Source organism: Protopterus annectens, chromosome 6.part0, assembly GCF_019279795.1.
Source record: "Protopterus annectens isolate FY-2018-M chromosome 6.part0, PAN1.0, whole genome shotgun sequence".
NCBI lineage: Eukaryota > Metazoa > Chordata > Ceratodontiformes > Protopteridae > Protopterus > Protopterus annectens.
Genome location: NC_056737.1, coordinates 1,153,533,103 through 1,153,555,322, shown reverse-complemented (window position 1 = coordinate 1,153,555,322; position 22,220 = coordinate 1,153,533,103). Strand labels below are relative to the sequence as shown.

The following is a 22,220-nucleotide window of genomic DNA, read 5'->3' as shown; positions in this document are numbered from 1 at the left end:
GACTAACCTATTGATGGCAGAGAGAAACAAAGAGGCAAGGTTTTTAACAAAGAGGTGAGTGTTGGGGGAGGGTCTCAGTAGTTTGCAGTAGACAAAGTAAGACTAATTTGTGGTATGAGCTTGGAACATACTTTACTTTAAACTGACTATGCAGTAGAGCACAGACTTTATTCCAACAGTTGGAGCAGTTTCTGTAAAGAAGGTAGAAGCAGTCTGGAAGGGAAGATACTTTGCTCTTAAAACTTTAGTTGAGACTGGATATGCAGTAGAGCAGAGGCATTATTCCAGGAGTTGGAGCAGTATCTGTAAAGAAGGTAGAAGCAGTCTGGAAGGGAAGACACTTTGCTCTGTAAACCAAAGGAAACAAAGTAAGAATACATTTTAATGCCACCATTTGACTGAATAAAATTTAAAGCAATGATCAAGCCCTGACCTGTATATATGAAAAGAGTACATCTGTTTTTATCCATTTATTTATCTGCCTAGTTTGCCTAGAGATATTCTTTCTAAGGGACATTTGGTGACACTATTTAGTGCTAGTAGGGTATGCATATGCAGATTATTTCTGAAATCACATCAGCCTTAGGCTGCATCATGCAAGAAGATTGTCAGTGGTAGTTGCAATAAATCACTGGTAAATGCAAAAAGATGTTTTAATTTTAAGCATAATAAGCAGAGTTCTAATGTGATGGTGATACAGTGTGTTGTTAGAACTTGAGCTAATGTGCTGTGAAAAGTGAATCTGATTTAACTATGGATGAAGCAGTTAGAATCATGAGTGAAATTCAGAGTGCAACCTGCCAGAGAAAAGCACCTTCTAAACTGAATTTGATGTTTTTCAAAGCATGCAAGATTGTCTTAGATATGGAGACTGCAGTAGATATATGAAACAGCTGAGGAAACATGCTGCACAGGTTGCTGGTACACAAAGATACAGCATAATCAAATCCTGTATAAGATTAAATGTTCTCTTACTGATATAGCAAAAAAATATATGTCCAGAATGGTATAATTACAGAGGCTACACAGCACGAGTGGAGAATGTGAGTGCATAGAATGTGCTCAGTAAGGTTATGTTCTGTCTGACGCCAAGAATAAAAATAATCATCACAGTAATAATGTAGTACACTTATCCAAAATGATGAATAAGGATATTAAAGTGACACCGAATTATCAATGGTTTACAGAAGTTGGCAGAAACAAGACTAACTTGCGTCTGCATTTACTGCAAGTGATGCAAAAGTGAGTGCGGAATGGCTGAAACAGTACCCTTTGTACTGCAACAAATGTTTCATGCATTGTTTTCTAATAAATGCTTTCAGAATTGTATTTTGAAGCTGAAAACATACACAGATGAGAGTTTATCTATACAGGGTAAAATAATGGCTACAGTACGCTATAAAAAGTAGAAAGAATGTTTGCCTTTCATTGTTATAAAAAAATGACACTATGGTTTTGTGTGAAAATAAATTGCTGCAGAATTTAATGTTAAACTTGAAGCAACATAAGTTTAATTACAGTTAAAGCATGTTGCATAAACTTAAATCAGAATAACACATGCCTGCTTGGTGTTAAATCTAATATTTTGGTCGTCAGGATGCTGCACCAAAGTTTTGCAAAAATAAACTTGCCATTTGGAGTCAGGGAAAGAGTGGAAAAAGAGCCAGGGTTGGGAGGGTGGCCTAATGGTTAAGGTGTTTGCCTTACAAGCACAAGGTGCAGGGTTTGAGGCTCACAAGGGATAATTGGCTAAGCTTAAAATGGCTCGTAAGGGCAGACAGCTTAGTATGAATCTATGAATCTATGAAAAAATGTTTGAAATGGAACATTTTACAAGCCTAGTGAAGTGTAATCAGTGGGTAAAGCTCATTTTTGTGGCTGTTAAAAGGGGTAATGCAACATATATTTGTGAAGTTATAGACTAGATGTCAATCAGTGCTCAAACGTTTACTCTGACTCAGTTGATCTCCATGATTTATTAAGGCCTACACTAAATGTACACCATTTTGACACTAAATGTACGCCATTTTGAGTGGAGATAACACACGCATAACTCCCACCTTCTTCCTCCTAGTTTTAGTTTTCCTACTGATTTTCTTGCAGCCTCAAATATCAAGGGGGATTCAAAAAGGTTATTGTATAGTGTAGGCTAGATGTACACTCAGTGCAATATTTCTGAGTGACTGGAAAACACAACAGATGTGGTAATGATGTTCTTGAATACAGACCATGTACACTTCTTGGTCTTGAGAGCTTTACATGTTCAGGTTGGTTTTGTTGCTGCTGGTTGCATCCTACATATTGTAGCAATGTGTAAATGCTCAAATGTTTGTCTTTGTTGTCAGAAGTTAGCAGAGAAGAGTGATCATTATTTACATGCTATAATAATCATACATCTTTGCCTGAGTTAGACTGGCCTTAAAGTGAGAACATATTAGTAAACAGATGTTTAAGTAAAAGGATTTGTGCTGAAATGTACAAGCTATTATGTATAAATCAAGTACATTTTGAAGGGAAGCATTAGCTGATGGTTGATACTCAAAAGCCAGGAGACAACACTCTTCAGTGGCAGAAAAGCTCTGAATGGCTTGGTGCCCTCTCTCTGAAATGTTTTAAAATCTGTTAACCAGTTTACTGTGTAATTTAATTTAATCCTGACTTGCGCTCAGGATTAACTCTAACCTGTGGAATTTGTTTAACTTGCTTACTTATGTAATCTCTGTAAATAGTCTGTTTGTAATATGTAATGCTGGTATTATGTAATGCTGTATCTGCTTACCCTTGGAGCTTTTCTCCCCGGGCCTCCGCTGAAAATGGACATGCATCCAGTTGGACTATCGCAGTCAACAAATGTAAAATAAAAAATAAAAAATAAAATGTGACGTACAGGGAAGACTACCCACCTACATAAACAGTTATTGTACTGTTTCACATTTATACAAATTCCTGATTTCCATGAGTATATGTGTGGAAAGTTTGTATGCATTCAAAGTAAAAGGATTTGTGCTGAAATGTACAAGCTATTATGTATAAATCAAGTACATTTTGAAGGGAAGCGTTAGCTGATGGTTGATACTCAAAAGCTGGGAGAGAACACTCTTCATTTGCAGGAAAGCTCTGAATGGCTTGGTGCCCAAACCTGTCTCTTAGCTCAGCTCGAGCCAGCCTGGGAAGTTATCTGCCCAGAAACCTTCTACTTTATATTTTGTGACAGAAAATGTGCTATTTCTTTAAACTTTATATATTTGTAGTCACTTGTGTTCGCTTTTAAATGAAAGCATCAATTTTATTTTTCTTTTATGGTAAAAAGTTGTTAAAACTTACTTTAAACTTTAGTAGAGAAACTGTTGCTGATTTACTTTTTGGAGCTGAGGTAAGGTTTAAAGTACCTTTTACTGTGTTTTATTGGGGTAAAAACTACTTTTTTACAACTTATTGTTCTACCTGGTATTGCTGCTAAGCTTCTCTGGGAATTAGGCACCTTTTTCAGTTTAATCCTAAAACACCCTTCCAGTTCTTCAGTTCTGTCTTTGTCCAGGCACCAAAAAAAAATGTTAGGCAGCATTTGCCAGCACAGCAGGCTGATATATTCAGCTGTAGGGAGGTGACTGCTCTGATCAAATCTGGTTCTTTGAACAAATCATCATTTCCCTTGGGTCCCACTGGTGTAGTCTGTACAGCACAGACCTAGAGGGATAGACCGGTCTTCTGCGGCCATTGAATATAAACAACATCATGTGATTAATGTGCACAGAGGCAGCGTTGTGCATTGCAGATTACGATTAAGTGTGAGTTGTGCACTATTTAAAAATAATAATGTAAACTTATTCAATGATTTGATACAGTTGTCTGTATGGAGGACCTACGATTACTGAGAAATCTAGAAGTTAACATCTCAGTAAAGATAAAGTAATGCAAAGGCTGCAGGATTGTTAACTGAGAGTTAAAATATCAAAACATGATTGTGGTTAATCATAGCTGAAACACCTGAGGCATGTTATAGATATAAAAGGTATATGTTCTTCGACAGAGAAAATAAAATCATTCATAAGACATCCCCAACCATATGTAAAAGAGTTACAGAGGTTTCTTAACACAATTAATCATTAAGGAAACTCCATGCCAAATGAAAGTACACTGTTGTATAAATCGCTAAAGGATAATGTCACATAACAATGGAAATTACTACAGTTCTTCCCGACAATGCAAAGACCTGCTGACGTGAGATGAGGTGTTATGCATTATGTTCAAAAGTTACTAGTATCACATGCTTATTTTGCCATGGTTTATGGCTTAGATCTGATGACTCGACATGCCATGCCTTCTAGGCATGAAAAACAAGCTGTTTTTGTATCAAGAACCCTTTCTGTTGCTAAGAAAAAATATTCATACATTTAGATTACAACAGACAAAATTAAATAGGCAGACTATAACATTTTAAAATCTCAACACATATTCATCAAAAACAATGTCAAAGGCAGCAAGTAAAATGAAAAAAACTCCTGACAGCTACCGTCTAAATTAAGTAGGAATAAAATATACGTGTGTGTTCCTCACTTTTAATGTGCTTTGTGTAACAGAAAATGTTTCAAGTAGACAGCTTGGTAGTTGAAGGCTTAAAATGTGATTTATTTCTTCTTTGTTTGTAAATGTTTAATTGATTTGTAAGTTAACTTCTTTATTGCATCACTAAATAAAGTTTAAGAAAAAAAAAAACATTTATAAATCAAGGAAGAAGCACTCTTGATGTCTGGAATAAAGAAATTCCATCAGTATTTCTGACATAAAATATGCAAGTTGGCCACAGGATGGTCACTCACCATAAATCTTTCTTGACAATTGTTAGGCTTATTAGTTTATCTGCAAGGGATTTTGAAATATGTTGTAATAAGTAGAGAGTTTTTATGATAATGGTGCTCTCTTTGAAATTCTGAAACCTGAAATTGAGAATACGGAAATACTCTAGAAGGACTTAGAAAGAGTGTGAATGGTTTCCGTAAGGATTACTTTTAAGACACTCCTATCAAAGCTGATTATGTAGTTTAAGTTACATTATACAACAACCCCCATTAAATATTCAAAAAAGAGTTCTAGTAATGGAAAAAGTCTGGGTGTGGGTAATGCTGGATTTACCCACGGTTGGCTTTGTTTGGCCACTCGGGCTTCTCCCTTGTGACCAAACCACACCAACCGTGGGTAAATCCAGCATTACCCACACCCAGACTTTTTCCATTACTAGAACTCTTTTTTTTTTTTACAGCAACAGAGAATGCAAGATCTCCATTGCTTCACAGTCTTGCTATGTTAAACGAGTTTAACATAGCAAGACAGCTTTAAAAAAGCAGCAGAGGTTCTCCGTTGCTTTTTTTAAAGCTGTCTCGCTATGTTAAACCCATTTAACATAGCGAAACAGTTTTTAAAAAGCAACGGAGATCTTACTTTCTCTGTTGCTTTTTTCAAAACTGTCTCCCTATGTTAAATGGGTTTAACATAGCAAGACAGCTTTAAAAAAGCAACGGATAGTCTCCGTTGATTTTTTTAAAGCTGTCTCGCTATGTTAAACTCATTTAACATAGTGAAACAGTTTTTAAAAAGCAACGGAGATCTTGCTTTCTCCATTGCTTTTGCCCACAGCTCTGATGTACTGCGTAGGCATGCACATGCGCAGTACATCAGAACTGGCGCAGAATACCAGACAGCTGTGGAAGGGCAGCAAGGAGGCATTATACAATGCCATTATTTAAGAAAAGTAATTATTTTTTTTCTTAAATAATGCCATTGTATAATAGCAATAACCCACTTCTGGGTGTGGGTAATGCTGGATTTACCCACGGTTGGCTTTGTTTGGCCACTCGGGCTTCTCCCTTGTGACCAAACCACACCAACCGTGGGTAAATCCAGCATTACCCACACCCAGGTGTGGGTTATTGCTATAATAATCGACCCTGAGAATTCAGGAATGCTATGTTGTGATACAGTGTGACCAGCACATTAAATGCTAATGACAGTTTGAAAATATTTTATATAAGATTTGAACTTTCAGTGGAAAAAAGTTTGTCTTATGGAGCATTTAAGCAGTAGTCCCCTGTAAACTGACAAAAGCTGTAGAGAAATAAATCAATACAAGTGACACTGATTTTGTCAAAATGAAAGATCAAAACTAGACTGGTAATGTGATAGTCAAAGCTAAAAAGAGGATGAGCATGTGTACAAAACCTGTATGGTATGCCAAAGGAAGAAGGTGTGCACATAGTGGTACAACCATGGAAATTTCCAGGATGGATTCTGCAAAGACTGAATAGCAGTTTTCCATGAGTTCTGCACAACCATTTAGGAATAATCTCTCCATGATATTGATAAATGAATATTCCAAATTAATAAGATTTTTTTTGTATATTAAAACAGATTTCTAAAGCTAGCACAAGTCATCTGAAGAGACTTTCTAACTGGTTGCGGTTTACATGAACACACTGTCAGAGGCATGAGCCCAGTTTACATCAGTAGGATTTCATCACTTTGTTAAGGAAATTGGAATAATCCATTCCACTAGTGCTGCAGGGTGTCCCTCAACAAACGGTTTAAGTCTAAGATGAAGCTATTCTAACATTATGAGAAATTGAAGAAAAATGTAGGTTTTTGTTTTCTTACAATACAATGCAATTCCAAAGTGTAGTACAGTACAAGTACCTACAAAACTGCTTAGGTCAGATATGTCAGAACCAGACAGGACTTAATGAAACGAACTCTGAGTAGAAGTGTTCAGAAGACAGTGTTTGCAAAAATTCCAAAATAACTAACATGCAAGGGACAAGTCCCTAAATGAAGAAGATTCAATGTATCTACGGGTTACAACTGGGGGTGGGGGTGTCAAAGTTGATTTTGAGAATTATTGTGGATAAAACAGGTTCAGTTTCATATCATATCATACTGAGCAGAAAATAGCACTGAGGATTCTCAAATTGAGAGACTGTACCCCCAAGGCTTCTCCGAACTTGAATCGCAAAAGCGATACTAACTAAAAAGTACACATACAAAAATTGAATTCCAGCTGACAAAATCTATCCGGACAAGCTTCCAAGTCAATTTAAGAGAATAAACCCAGTCCTTGATCTACAATCTCCTATTTTCCTATTTCAAAAGTTGAATAAAACCACTAAAGTCTTCCTTTTGGTTTTCAAAAGCTTTATTTTTGAAGAACGTCCAGCATAAGTAGGTGACCGCTGTGGCAAAAGTAAAGAGATTTGCTTGAGTATATTATTTACTGCACTTTGTACTGTGTCCTGCTTATTTAATACTGTATTTTAATACTGTAAACTAAACTGCACTATTTGTACTGCATTTGTCTGCCTGACTTACTGTGCCTGTTAAATTGTATCCTGTTGCTGTTTTCACTTTTTGCAAAGCTTTTTTTTTGCAATTTTCATTGTTTGCAAAGTAACTGTTGCTACTTTTCACTGTTTGTAAAGCATCAGTTTGGTTTGTTCTGTTTTTCTGCCAAGCCGTGTTTTAAATAACTGATTTGTTTGCTGTTTAAAACATTCTTTAGTGTCTCCTTGTTGTTTTTCTACTGTTTAAAACATTTATTAGTGCCTCTGTACTGTTTTTTCTGCTGTTTAAACATTTTTTTCATTGTTGCTGCCTAAATTAGTGTAGCTAGTAGCTGTAGCGTAGTCCAGATAGGTTTGGTGCATCTGAGTCTGTTTGTAGTGGCTGTTTTTTCTGAGCATGTTTTCCAGGCCATCTTGGAATGGAAGGAGCCCTTCCACACCCTTGTGAGAGAAGTGTGCTGACTGGAACCTGTCTGGTGAAGGGTGATTGGTCTAGGGGTTGGAGCAAGCACCCTCATTGATTCTTTTGAAGTTTTTTAAAGTATTTTTAAGTTTTTAGCTTCTGGTATTTAAGCCCAGCATTTAGTTTCTGCTTGTTTGCACATCGCACAGCACCATGCACTGCCCCACAATTGTGCACCATAGCCGGACAGATAATATCTACAGTTTTTCCCTTAGATACAGCTGTAGTACATTACTGTAGTCCTCATCTACCTCTCTGATCTAAGAAGTATTGCTAGTGAGCTGTGACCTATTAAACTACCAGCCAAAAACCCCATCAGAAATACCCATCTACAGTGCACCTCCTAGATCAGTCCTGAAAGCACCACCTTCTCCAAACCTACCATTATGGACAGCTGGATTACCATTGTTTCTCCTGCCAGCCTTGTTGACTTGGGTGTCCTGAGGCAGTGTAGCAACTGACTCATGTACATCAACATCCCTTTACTGATAACTCACTCTAGTACAGAGTGTGAGAGATGTTGGTTTACTAGCAAATGGGTGATCGGACTTTTGTTCGATTCACGGCAGTCTGAAATGCCCCAGTCGATAGTATTGAATGAACAAACACAGAAATGTAGAAATGCACAACAGCAAATGCACTATAGCATTCGCTGTTGTGATTTTCTACATTTTAATGCAGATCGCACTGTAGTGAGGATCTGGAAATGTTCCCTTTCCCTCACTGTAGTGTGATCTCGGAGTATGTATATACCGTATGTCTCCGAAAATAAGACTGGGTCTTATAATTTTTCCCCCGCCGAAATATGCATTATTATTCTTCTCTTTGTAGAAAGCCATCAGATTCTTTCCCCAGAAGTCCTCCATGATTCCTTTCTTGTACTCGATGGAATAGCTCTTTCTTTTTGCACTCATCTTGTCTGGGGGGGTTAATTGAAGATTTACAAGACAAGAGTGGCAACATAAATGGCAACAGTTAAGTAGACACAACCACACCCGTTTGTTATCAAGTGCGCAAATTTTACATGCGTTGTCTGTACTTTGACCAATCAAAGTACACTTGCCAGTGATTATGGGCTGAGGATCTCAAACATCAAGTGTGAGTGAGGATTACGGCTACAGTAAGAATCGTGGAGGACTCCTGGGGAAAGAATCTTATGACTTTCTGCAAAGAGAAGAAGATGGGTGTCTGTATGGTCCAAAAATGGCAAACGAGAGTACGATAACCTCACTCAACAGGTGTCAATAATATTATTATTTTATAATTCAACACGTCCGTCATGTGTTGTTGATGATCTTAAGTGGGGCTTATTTTTGGGGTAGGGCTTATATCATGACCACCCTGGAAAAACATGCTAGGCCTTATTCTCTGGTTAAGTCTTATTTATGGAGAAATACAGTATAAGTAGCAGGGGGTGGTGCAGAGGGGCTTGCCCCCTGCAAAAACATTCTTTACTGTGAGTTGGTCAGTACTTACAGTTCCAGAAGTGTGGTGAATGTTTGAATTGTGTCGAATTCGAACATTTACCACTTCCACGTTTGGCATATTTGTCGGTTGCTCTTTTTGTTTTCATTTCTACGGTTCATAGAAATGATAATTCACACAAAGTACGATTGCTATAATGATAGCAAACCAAGATGTCTCTACACCAAGAATCTTGAATCGCTGCTCTCTAGCACTCAAGACAGTAACACTGAAGAGGTTGTCAACTGACCCACCACTACTCATGCACACACATAGTGAGCATCCAACACATAAATCAACGTACGTGGAGGTTCTCTAAAAAAGCTACAGAGACACCAGAGACCTCCAAAACACAAAACTGCTACAACTAACAAAGTTCCCACAGCACCCATGACACATAGCAACACCAGTGTCTCACCTATCAAGCCTGTAAGGCATAACACTCAAAAAACACTTTTTCTTGCCATTGGAGAGTCCAAAATGAGACACATGGATGTCCCACTCATTACATTAGATAAGGAGAAAGTCACAGTCAGCTAACTCTCTGGTGTTAAGATTCATCAGATCACGCATGCACTCAGGTCTCTCGACAACAAATACCATTATGACTCTGTCGTAGCTCATGTTGGCGTGAATGACCTCAGATATATCTCACTGGATGATATGAAGAGAGATGTGATTGAGCTCTCCAAGTATGTGCCCCTGGCAGGTAAATCCCTAGCCTTGAGCAGCATATTACCCTCATCTAGAATGATGCCAAATTATAAACAAAAATTGATTGATTTCAATAATTGGCTTAGTTTTTGGTGTCATTCAAACCAGATCCAGTTTTTGTCAGCCTGAGATGACATGATCAACAAACCTTGCTGCTTTTCCAGAGACAGTTTGCATCTGCACCACTAGGCTTTTGGCTGCTGACAAAGGCTGTTGCCTCCCCTATAGTGCCTTTTTAGGCAGGGTCTCAAAAACAAAATTGCTGATGTGAAAATTGCCAGCCATAACAAACTAAGGGTTATGTTGCTAAATGCTAGGAGCATAAACCAAAAACTGCACAACCTGGAATCACTTCTGTCGCTTCAGCATGTAGATATCTGTACAGTCACAGAAACCTGGTTCAAGGCCTCAGAGAGTACCCTGGATGTGTAAGAGTACAATGTCTTCCACACCTTCAGACCTCAAAACGAATATGTGAGAACCAAAGGAGGTGGTGTTTTTTATCTATATTAGGGATAAATACACCTACTGACTAGTTAAATTAGACAACTCCATAGAGTTTCTCCAAGTTCAGATTACTGTGGGTAAGACCCCCCCCCCCCCATTCAAGTCATAGCTAGTTATAGATCCTCCTCCATGGATCATGATGAGCCCAAAGCCTCCTTGACAAACATTCTGGTCACGGGAGATTTCAGTTATCCCACCATCAACTGGGAAACCTACTTTAGCCCTAACTCACTAGCACAAAAGTTCCTTGACTTTGTTGACTCAAATGCCCTGGAAGAAATTGTTCAAACCCCAATAAGAGGAACAAACATACTAGATCTGGTTTTCACTAACATGCCAGATGCACCACCTCAACTGTCGGACCATCATTAGTTAAATCTGACCACAAATCAATTGGCTTTGAACTGGCACTAACACCAGAACTCACAAAGGGCGAAGTTAGACTAAAGAACTTCTCCAAAGCAAGCTATAACCTTCTAGTGGAAGGTATAAATGCCTTCCAAGCCCCACCCCCAGCTGGAAGTGGTAACTACACCAAAGCTCACACTAAAGCCCTGTACAATCACTTGTGCAAGTGTACAGACTCAGCTGTTCCAGAGAAAATCAAAGTCAAAGCCCCAAGTAAAAGCAAGCTGCCCTGGTGGACATCCAGCATCAACAAACTTTACAACAAATACAAAAAGTTGATGTCTAGGAAAACTAAGGCACAGCCCCAACAATGGAAAAGCACCCTATTCAACTTCAACAGGCAAATAAGGCAACATGTCAAATCCTCTAAGGGTAATTTTTGAAAAAATTTAGCAATCACAGCCAAGGATAACCATAAGGCCTTTTACAGCTACATATGTAGCTTGAAAAGTAGGACCCAAGCATGTGCCGAACTAGTGACTAACGATATCACACACAGTGACCCTGCTGTGATAGCAAACCTGCTAGTGGACAGATTTGGCAAAAATTTCACTCCCTTATCCCTCCAAACTTATCATAAACCTTTCCCCAAACTCTCCCCCAACATATCTGAAGAGCAGATCATTAAAGCATTATCTAAGGCAAAAACCACACCCTCTATGGCACTAGAAAGCATCCTAGACTGTCTTCTAAACAAACGAAAACATTAACTAGCATCGCCATTAAGTACCCTATTCAGTCACAGCCTAACCACAGGCTTTGCTCCTGTGGAATGGAGAACAGCAACAGTTATTCCCCTCCACAGTGGTGGCTTAGCAACAGACCCAGGGAATTATAGACTCATAAGTCTGACTAGCTTCATCTGTAAAGCCATGGAATATATCATCATGTGCCTTATAAATAAAAACATAGGTGACCTCCAGACCCTGGATCTAATTCGGCTTCATCAAGGGCAGGTCCTGCCTGTTAACCCTTGTGGATTTCTACAAAAATGTGACCAGGGCCATTGACGAGGGTAAATCTGTGAACACAGCATACCTCGACAAGGCAAAGGCCTTTGACACAATCCACACTTGGGCATTACCAATAAACTTAGCAAACTGCATGTAAAACTGTTTGCTGTAAGATGGGTTGCCAACTGCCTCACAAACTGATCACACACTATCAAAGTGGGTGACTCCACATCAACCAGCAGACCTGTCACCAGCAGGGTACCACAAGGTCAGTGCTGAGCCCCCTACTGTTTGGTGTATACTTCTCAGAAGTTCAGGCCAAAACTAAGTGGCTGCGGCTGACCAAGTTTGCGGATGACTGCAAACTGGGTGCAATTATTGCATCCCCAAATTATGTCAGTATATGCCAGGAGAGTGTTACGCAGACCAATGATTGGTGTCTTAGTCATGGTCTCAAACTGAATGCAAGGAAATGTATCATCATTCCCTTTCATTAAAAATAATGTCCCTTTACGTTATCAAATTAACAGCAATATCCTATGTACCTGCGAAGTGGTAAGATAGCTGGGATCACAAGTAGATTGCAACCTTAACTTTGACCACCATGTGTCTGTTGTAGTAAAGAAGGCTTTCTACATAACACACTTGATTAGCAAAAGCATCATCTCTAGAGCAAAGGAAGTTATAACCCCTCTATACTTGTCACAAATCAGGCCCATAATTGAGTATACTGCCCCTTTCAGCATGTATCGTACAAAACACCTACAGCAATTGAAGAGACCTCAGAGGTTTCTGACTAAGAAGATCAAGGGACTCCAGTGCATGCCTTACACAGACTGACTAAAGTCCCTGTCACTACATTCAGTATCGTATAGACTTCATAGGGGAGACTAATGCCTGGCTTACTGAGCAATCTCCGACCCAAACCTAATGAATTTGCTGCACATCCATAAATCAAAAGGGACTAGAGCTACCTGTTCCAGAGACCTAAATATGGCCTGTGACTTGAATAGGACATGCTGGAAGGACAGATTTGTCTCCCAGTGACTGTCATGACTTTGGACTAGGCTGCCAATTCATGTGAAGCAAAGCACCTCTATGACACTGTTCAAAAGGAACCTGAACAAGTGGATGGGGCACCATATAATTCTTACCAGGGATAGAGCCCACAACCAACCTGGACATAGGCAGCCATTACTAAATACAATGCTGGGTATTGACTAGAGTATCTCTGGTATTACACTGGGCTGAAATGGCTAGGCTTGAAATGACCTCCGGGTCGATAGCCTAGTAACCTCCTATGATCCTGTGGTATATAGGCTTGTCTGTATATTTGACTGTGAATTTCTCAAATATTCAGCTTGAATAATTTCATTAGCTTGGTTGTTAACATTACAGAAGTACTGCTCTGTATTATCCTATGGTATGTGACTGTTACAACCTACATCATATATTGATGTTTAGAAATTGCACTCAATTAGCCTTGTTTAGCCTACGTTGGTTTTCTGACACTATATTTACAGAGGTTAGACTGGATTCATCTGATGTGTACATGGGTGTGTGTAATGTGTGTCTGCATGTGCAAATGTGTGTATGTATGTTTCACACTTGATGGCTAGTGGTTATCTAGACACTGTGTTACAGTTTTTATTGTTTATGCATTTCTTGTATTATCTAAATTGATTGCTTGCAGGACACAAATGAATAAAAATATTTTTCCACTTCATGACCCACTTATTAAATTAGACTTTTTATTTATTTATTTATTTATTTATTTTACATTTGTTAACCGGGCTCGTCTAACTGGAATAAGATCCATTTTCAGTAGAGGCCCGGGGAGAAAAGCTCCAGCACAGCAAACTTTTACAGTAAAAAATAATAAGTTCAAAGCAGAATAACAGTAGTAAAATAGCTCTAAACAGTTACAGCCATTTACATACGCAATATATGACTGTAATCAATTGTTTAAAATTAAAAGAACTATAATAATAATTAATCAGAATACAGACATACTGATTAGGTACAGTTGACATTACAAGGATACCAAGGTTATGCTGAGGTGATATGCATTGCAATAGGAATAGGAACAAATTAGTAGTTTTCATTTGAAAACAGGATAACAAAGTATATACTGATAGTAAATTATAGAAATGTATCATATGATATAGTGAGATAAAGGTATCTAAGAGGCAGCAAGAGTATGTAGAGTGGTGGAATATATTCTTGCTAGGAGCAGAGAAGATATTTAGTCAGGGTTAGTACAAGGGCAAAGCCAGTGAGAACTGAGAAATTGTTTTATTCTTAGTTTAAAGAGTCTTGTGGAGGTTAGAGCTAGGAGTTCAGAGGGAAGTGTGTTCCAGTGTTTGCCTACGGAGTTAGAGAACAGAGAATCTCCAGCAGAGTTCTTGGATTTGTTAATAGTAATAAATGGCTTATTTGAGGAGCGTAGGTTCTTGAGATTGTTATAAGGGGTGATGAGGGTAGTCAGTATAGGTGTATAGGTGGGGTAGTACAAGCTCTTATGTATAATAGTGAGTTGTTGAGATAGTATTTGGTTTTGAAATTCAAGCCATCCAAGTTGTTTAAGGTTGTTGCAATGATGAGTACGAAAAGGAGAGCATGTGGCAAATCTAGCAATGGAGTGATAGGCAGTAGCAAGTTTGTTTAGATTATGTTTTGAGAGATTGGTGTATATGGGTGAGGCATAGAGTAAGGTAGTGATTAAATGAGTTCTAGCTATAGCGATTTTGGTTGAAGGAGTGAGGAAGGGTTTGATTCTGTAAAGGGATCCCAGTTTCTTATTTACTGTTTTTATAGTGATGTTAGTATGAGTGTCAAAGTTTAGATTATTGTCTATAGTAATTCCAAGAAGTTTGGTGGTTATGTCAGGAGATATGAGAGTCCCATTGTTGGATGTAAGAGTAAAGTGAAGAGGGGGAGTTCTACGAGTAGGAGTAAAAAGTAAGAGTTTGTTTTTTTTTTGGGTTAAGTAAAAGGCAACGGTTTAAAAACCATTGTTCAACTGTGTTAAATGCATTTTGTGTAAGAGATTGTAGCTCGGCAGGGTTATTTGCTGAGCAAATAATAGTGGAATCATCTGCATACTGAATGCAGGTGGTGTGTGGGATTGCTAGGTGGAGGTCATTAATGAAAATAGAAAATAACAGTGGGCCTAAGATGGAACCTTGGGGGACACCAAGGGAAATAGGGAGGAGAGAGGATAGGTTACCTTCCCATAGTACTGCTTGTTGTCTATTGTCTAAGTAGGATTTAAACCATTGTAATGCTAGAGAATCAAGAGAAAGAGTTTTAAGTATTTTAATAAGGAGCTGGTGATTAACCATATCAAAAGCCTTAGATAAATCAATAAAGACAGAGGAGGAAAGGGTATTGTTATTACGGTTAGAATTAATACAGTCTGTGAAGGAGAGGAGGGCTGTGGTGGTGCTGTGGTTAGGTCTAAATCCATGTTGACAATTGGCAAGTAAGTTATTATCTATTAGATGGGTGAGTACTTGCTTATGGACACATTTTTCCATAATCTTTGCTAGTGGAGAGAGTAAGGCTATTGGTCTATAGTTTGAGATGTCGATAGTTACCACCTTTATGAAGGGGGATGATGTGTGAGATTTTCCAGATAGATGGGATATTTCCTTCGGATATAGTTCTGTTTATGAGTATGGAAATGGGGAGGGCTATGGCTTTGGCACCTTTTTGCAGGTACTCAGCAGGTAGATGGTCAGCAGAGGGGGTGGTAGGTTTCAATTTTTCTAGTAGGGAGCAAATAAAGGATGTAGGAACTGGTTTTAGCTGAAGTATTGGAATAGGGGTAGTGGAAGAGGTGGTTAGATTGGGGGAAGTAGGAGATAGTTGTTTAGCTAGAGTTAGAATGGTGTCTGTAAAGAAAGAATTAAAGGCATTAGCAGTTTGTGTTGGGTTTTCTTGGTTAGAGCCTAGAGGGGTAGGTGTTATAGATTGGCCTGGGTGTAGGAGTTTGTTGATGCTGGACCAAAACTTTTGTGGATTTCTTTGGTTAGTTTTTGTAGTTGGATGTAAAAGTTTTTTATCTAGCAGGATAGCTTTTTTAGTGGTATTCCTAAGTTGTCTGAAGGTTAGGTGGTCTGTTGGATTCCTGGTAGTGTGCCATTTTGACCACGATTTGTTTCTGAGGAGAATTTTTTTTCTAGTGTCTTTGGTGAGCCATGGGGCAGGTTTAGTGTTACTTCTAATAGAGTGTACTGGGGCATGTTGGTTAAGGATGGATAAGAATGAGGTATTAAAGTAGTCAACTGCTTCATCTAGGGGAAGTGTTTTTAGTGGTGACCAGTCACAGTGTTTAAGTTCTAGCTGGAAAAGTTCTGGGTTGAATGATTTTGTAGTCCTGATTGTATGATATGTAGTTGGGTTAGTTAAGTTAATTTTGTGTCTGATGATATAAGTGAGTAAGTGATCACTTAGATTATCAGGAAGGGTTTCTGCCTTGTATGTAAGATGTGGGGAGTTTGTAAGAATCCAATCTAGTATACTTTCTTTATTGTTACTTTTATCAATTCTTGTGGGGGAGGTTATAACTTGGGAGAAGCCATGAAGATTAATGTGGGTGGTGGGCTGAGGGGTACTACAGGATTTCCAATCGATGTTAAAGTCGCCAAGTATTAAGGTTTCTTGTGGAAGATTGATAGATATCCAGTTAAGAATGTTTTCAAGGGTATTAATGTTATTACCAGGGGGAAGGTAAATACAAGCGATGTTAATGGATTTGAATTTGTTGATTTGAAGTTTAGTGACTAGGATTTCTGAGTTATTAAATGTGGGTAGATTTATGTTAGATATGGTGACATGTAGATTATTTTTAAAGAGGACTGCTACACCACCTCCCTTTTGTTAATACGATCCCTTCTCAGGATACTGTAGGCAGGTGGGATAAGTTCATTGTCATTAATGGATGGTTTTAGCCATGTTTCGGATAGACATAGGAAATCAAAGTTGTAGAATTCTAAAAGGGCATGAAGATGGGTGGTTTTATTGTTAATGCTTCGAATGTTAAGATGTGCTATGGAAAGGGAGTTTGGAGGCTTATTAGGTGTGTGTGGAGGAGTAATGTTGGAGGTAATTTGTATAGTGTCAGGAATATTGTGTGGGCCAGGATTAGGATGAATGTCTCCATCTAGTAGGACTAAGTGGAGTATTCTATATGTGGGGTTGTTAATGTTAAGGAAGTAAAAACAAAGTGTTTTCCTTGCAGGGTGAGTACTGTATTTTATGTGGGTTAGCCTGTGATATTTGGCATGGAGGTAGCAGGGAGAAGTTGTGGTGTTAAAGCTATAAAGAGGAATAGGTAGTAGTGGTGTGGAAGTGAGCTTAGAAGGCAGTAGAAGGTTTGGGTGGAGTTGTTGTTCATAAGAGGTTAATGTGTAGATAGTTACTAGAGGAGTTAGAAGTAATATGAAGGCTAAACATTTTAGTTGAGTTAGGTAGGTAATATTGGCCATGATGTAGGTAAGAGATGGGAAGATAGATAAGGGTTTGTATAAATAGCAGGGAGGTATTAGAAGCTATAAGGGTGGGGTGGGGTATTACACTTTGTTAGGAGAGGTAATTGAATAATTATGGAGGGAGTGGCAATAAGGAGAATTTATTTGATTGGTGTTGGTAAAAGTAGGGGTGTGGTGTAGTGTAAATATATTGAGGACCCCTGGGGGTGGGTGGGAATTGGGGGTAGGGATGGGGAGCGGAGTGAGCCCGCAGGGCGAACGGAGCGGGTTGAGACAGTTGAGTGAGAACAATCAGTGAAATTCTGATTGTGGAGGAGGGACTGCAGGGGTAAGTAGGCTATGTGATCTGTGTAGAAGAGTAGGGTGTAGTAGAAGTGAATAGTAAAGGCAGATAATGGGAAAGGTGTAACAAAAGAGGTAATATGTCTGGTCAGTGGTAATAATACTAGAAAAGAGCTCAAAAAAGAAGGCAGTCGTATGAGGATGAAGGGCAACAAGAGAGGAGCAGTTAGCAGGGTGCCACCTAGTGGGCAGTAGGGTAATAACCACAGAGGTGAGGAAAAGAAAATCAGGCAAGGTTAGACTAGGGCTAGGAAGGCAATATATATGAAGGGTTAATTAATTAAACTAGAAGTATGAGAGGGAATATACGTAGTCTACTGGAGTGGGGGGGGATGGCTACTGGGTGTTCAGGCTGTGAGGCATACAATAATTAACAACCAGGACTAAGGCAGAGTGTTCAATCAGGTAGGAGCCACACTTACAATTGCATATGCTCTCCTATCACTTTACGTGTGAGAACAACAGGTTTCACTATGAAGTGATGATACAGTTGAGAGATTTGGGGGTCCTTGGGTCCCTGCTGGATAGTAATCTCTTAGTAGAGGGTAGGCAGGCTGATATAGGCGAAAGCAGATATGTATATAACAGGAACAAGAGAGAAGGGGAGAAAGACAAGAAAGAGACAAAAAAGTATTAGATGGCACAGTACAAAATGGTTAGGCAAGTTACTTAGTTAATCAATTAGAAGCAATCAAATCCATTTCTCTAGAGTAGGAAAGACAATAAATGGTTTACTACAAACAGTTGTATCTATCAGTTGTGCAGTAGGTTAGGTATGAGTGAAAACACTGTTGCAGGCAAAAAACATTTGTGTAAGAACACGACAAGAAAACATTTAATTACATACAATAATCCAGTGCAAAACAGTTGCGATGTATATTATACTTTGCTCACTTCACTGCTGATTCTAGTGCACTAAAGTAATGTCTAAGCTTTCCTGCCGTATTTATCAACTGCTCTAGATGAGAGGGATGCAGCTAGTTATCAATTGGAATTAGGAAAGATACATAATCAATGCTGGTGGGTATTCCGGGATTGGCGTCCCTCTGGATAGGCTCACAGTAAAAGCATCAAATAAAAAGAACATATAACTAGTCAAAAGGATGAAACGCCACTGTTATGAGTGGCAGTGGGCAATCTAAGTACAGATAACAGGAGTGTAGTGTTTGGGGAGAAAGAATATTCCCGCCACACACCACGTGCTAGCAGAACAGCAAAAAGCAGTTTATTCTTAAATATGGAATCTTAGGATAAAAACGGCACTATCGCTGTCTAGCTTAGGCCAAGTTAACTGCAGATGTTTTGTGTTATGGGGGAAATCTATGGAAAATTTTTTCCATTGTTTGAAAAGGGTCTGCTTAAAAGTGTACGTAGTTGTGCATCTTATGGTCCCATTAATAACTTCTCTGGTATATTCCCATGTTCCTGTGTTCTACCCTAGTTGACCACCATGTCGTCCCACCCTTTTCTAATATGTTCATTCTGTCATCCCAGTGACCATATTCTGCTTACAGTGACAGCAATAATCCACAACATGTTAGTATGTCAAGCACGTTTTTCTTTTGTACCTACACCCTCATGTCCTCTTGGTCAGCAGGTATTGTACAGTACCTAATACATCAGGCCTGCACAAAGGCATATGCTTATTCTCAAACTTAGCAATGCCTGTTCCTGGTATGCTGATTCCTCTGGAGCACCCTCTTCTCCTCCCCTGGCCACTGACAAGTCACATGCTACTCTGGCAGGTACTTATCACCAGCAGTCCTCTTCACAGAATGAGCATGCCTGCATCCTCCAGGGAGTCACTCTTACCCTGCAGCTTATTCCTCTGACAGCCATGACATCTATTTGAACCCAGACTAGCAGAGATATGGTGTTTGAGGCTTCAGGTTACCTTTGCCTATCTAGTTGTATGATCCAAGTGTTTTCTCTGTTTGTCACGCAGTTAGACTAAGGAATCCTTCTGAATTTTTCCCTTCTGTTATAATCTCTGCTTACATTTTGGTTGCAGACTGTTAGTTATGGAATGCTGGAAGTCAGCATTTTGCAGCATCGCATATTAGAAAGCATTTGTTCCTGTATTCTTACAGTCCCAGAATAGGTTATGTACCGACTGAATGGAGGGCTGCAGTGGTCTTCCCTCTTCACAAGAGCAAACCGTTAACCAACTCCGGGAACTACAGACCCATCAGTCAGACAAGTCTAATATGCAAAGCCATGGAACAAATTATCATAGAAATTATAAACTAGGACATTGGCAATCTACATACATTGGACCCATCTCAAGTTTGGCTTTGTCAAGTGAAGGTCTTGCCTACTCAGCCTGGTATGGATGAGGGGAAAAACAGTGCACTCTACATACCTTTTCCTGGCCAAGGCATTTGGTACAATACCCCACTCAGGTATTGTTGACAAACTCTCAGAACAAGGCCTAAATCCCTACATAACTTGTTAACTTGCTGGCTGACTCACAGATAGGACCCAAGAAGTCAGTATTAATGAGACCACTTCCACCAGGATACCAGTTACCAGTGGAGTACCACAGGGATCTGTGTTGGGGCTGCTCCTGTTTGGCTTCTACTTCTTAGAAGTCAAGACTACCGCCAAAGGCCTCTGGCTCACCAGGTTTGCGTTTAACTGTAAATTGGGAGCCATCATAGATTTCCCCCATAACACAAACATCCTACAAGAGGGTCTGATACAAACAAATGATTGGTGCCAAAGCCATGGATTAAAACTCAATGTGAAGAAATGCATTACAGTGCCCTTTGGAAAGTCATCCACCCAGGCTAATTACTCCCATAATAAAACACCCCTAAGAGACGACTTGGTAGTCAGGGATTTGGGAACATATGTTTATGGTTATTTGACATTTGAACAACATATGGTCAAGATAGTAAGAAAATCATTCTGTGTCGCCCAGATCACAAGCAAGGGTATGACATCCAGGTCCAAGGAAGTTATAGCACCACTGTAATCAGAACCATCATTGAATACAATGCCTCCTTTGGCATGTACCTAAACAGGCACCTACAGCAGTTGGAACACCCTCAAACATTTCTCACCAGGATACTCCAGGGTATGAATACCCTGACCTACACAGATTGTCTTAAGGCTGTATCTGTTTACTCAATTTCCTACAGGTTACTGAGAGGTGATCTTTGCCTGGCATATAAGGCATCCTCTGATCCAGCTCTGATGGGTCTCTTGCACATATTCAAAACAAATGAACCAAGGAACACTAGATCCAAGAACCTGAACATTGCCTACAACATAAATAAGACATTCTGGAGAGACTGATATGTGCCTCAGTGTATCCCCACACTATGGACATGCTCTCCATCCATGTGGTGTCTCAGTGTATCCCCACACTATGGACATGCTCTCCATCCATGTGGTGTCTCAGTGTATCTCCACACTATGGACATGCTCCCCATCCACGTGGTGTTTCAGTGTATCCCCACACTATGGACAGGCTCCCCATCCACGTGGTGTCTCAGTGTATCCCCACACTATGGACAGGCTCCCGATCCATGTGGTGTCTCAATGTATCTCCACACTATGGACAGACACCCCATCCACGTGGTGTCTCAGTGTATCCCCACACTATGGACAGGCTCCCAATCCATGTGGTGTCTCAATGTATCTCCACACTATGGACAGACACCCCATCCATGTGGTGTCTCAGTGTATCCTCACACTATGGACAGGTTACCCCATCCACATGGAGCAGACTTTGACCCTGACCCTTTGGAAGTGAATCCTTGATGACTGGTTCAGAAATTGTAAATTCACACCCAGTCTGACCATGTCTCTGATGGACAGAGGCTGAGAGTAATTTAACTAATCTCAAGCTAACATACCCCCCAGACACCTAACCCTTATCTACCTCCTTACTAACATACCTGCACCATATAGGTGTCCAGTATACTCAGGGTCAGCACTGGGTTGGGCTGCACAGTGTGGCTTATAAAGACTCTGACGGTTGATAGCCTAATACAAACCTACACACATTTGAACCTAAGCAAGTGTTTTAAAGTCTGGGGTTCAGTTTTCTACAGAATAACTTTGAAAATAGAGGAGTGATACTATTACAAAGAAAATATAAAAGGAGTTTTACAACTGCCTCCCAAGAAACGGCTAGAAAAATAAAAAAAAACTGTAAGATGCTGATGGTTTTAATTTGTTGTTTAAGAAAAATTTTCTGTGGGTGAGGTTTCTTGATGGCTTGAGTGATCAAGTTAGCTAAACCATGTCTGACAACAGACAGGATAGAGTGACATCATCTGTTGACAAAGCAAAGTTTGATGTCATGTTTTATTTATTGGACGTCTTTTGTAGAATTGTCTGTATTCAGGTATGTGTTTTTGCAAATCAAGTTCCACTACATAAAATGTTTATTTTTGTAAAGCTGTATATTCTCTGCATTAAAACTAAATTCTTCTTTCTCTTCCCTCTCAGAATTCTTCAGTGATGGAAAGAGCTGAGAATTTTAAGCAAGTTAATTACCTTCTCATCCACGGGACTGCAGATGGTATGTTTCAGA

At 39.4% G+C, this 22,220-nt stretch overlaps 1 protein-coding gene across 1 annotated transcript in view; it reads left to right on the top strand.

Annotated features, from left to right (window-relative positions):
- LOC122804723 (dipeptidyl peptidase 4-like) overlaps positions 1–22,220 on the top strand; it is a 1,230,541-nt gene that overhangs the window by 1,156,987 nt on the left and 51,334 nt on the right. Inside the window, exon 24 of the mRNA XM_044074775.1 lies at positions 22,136–22,208. Coding sequence (XP_043930710.1) covers positions 22,136–22,208 — 73 coding nt within the window. The remainder of the gene's footprint in view (positions 1–22,135; positions 22,209–22,220) is intronic.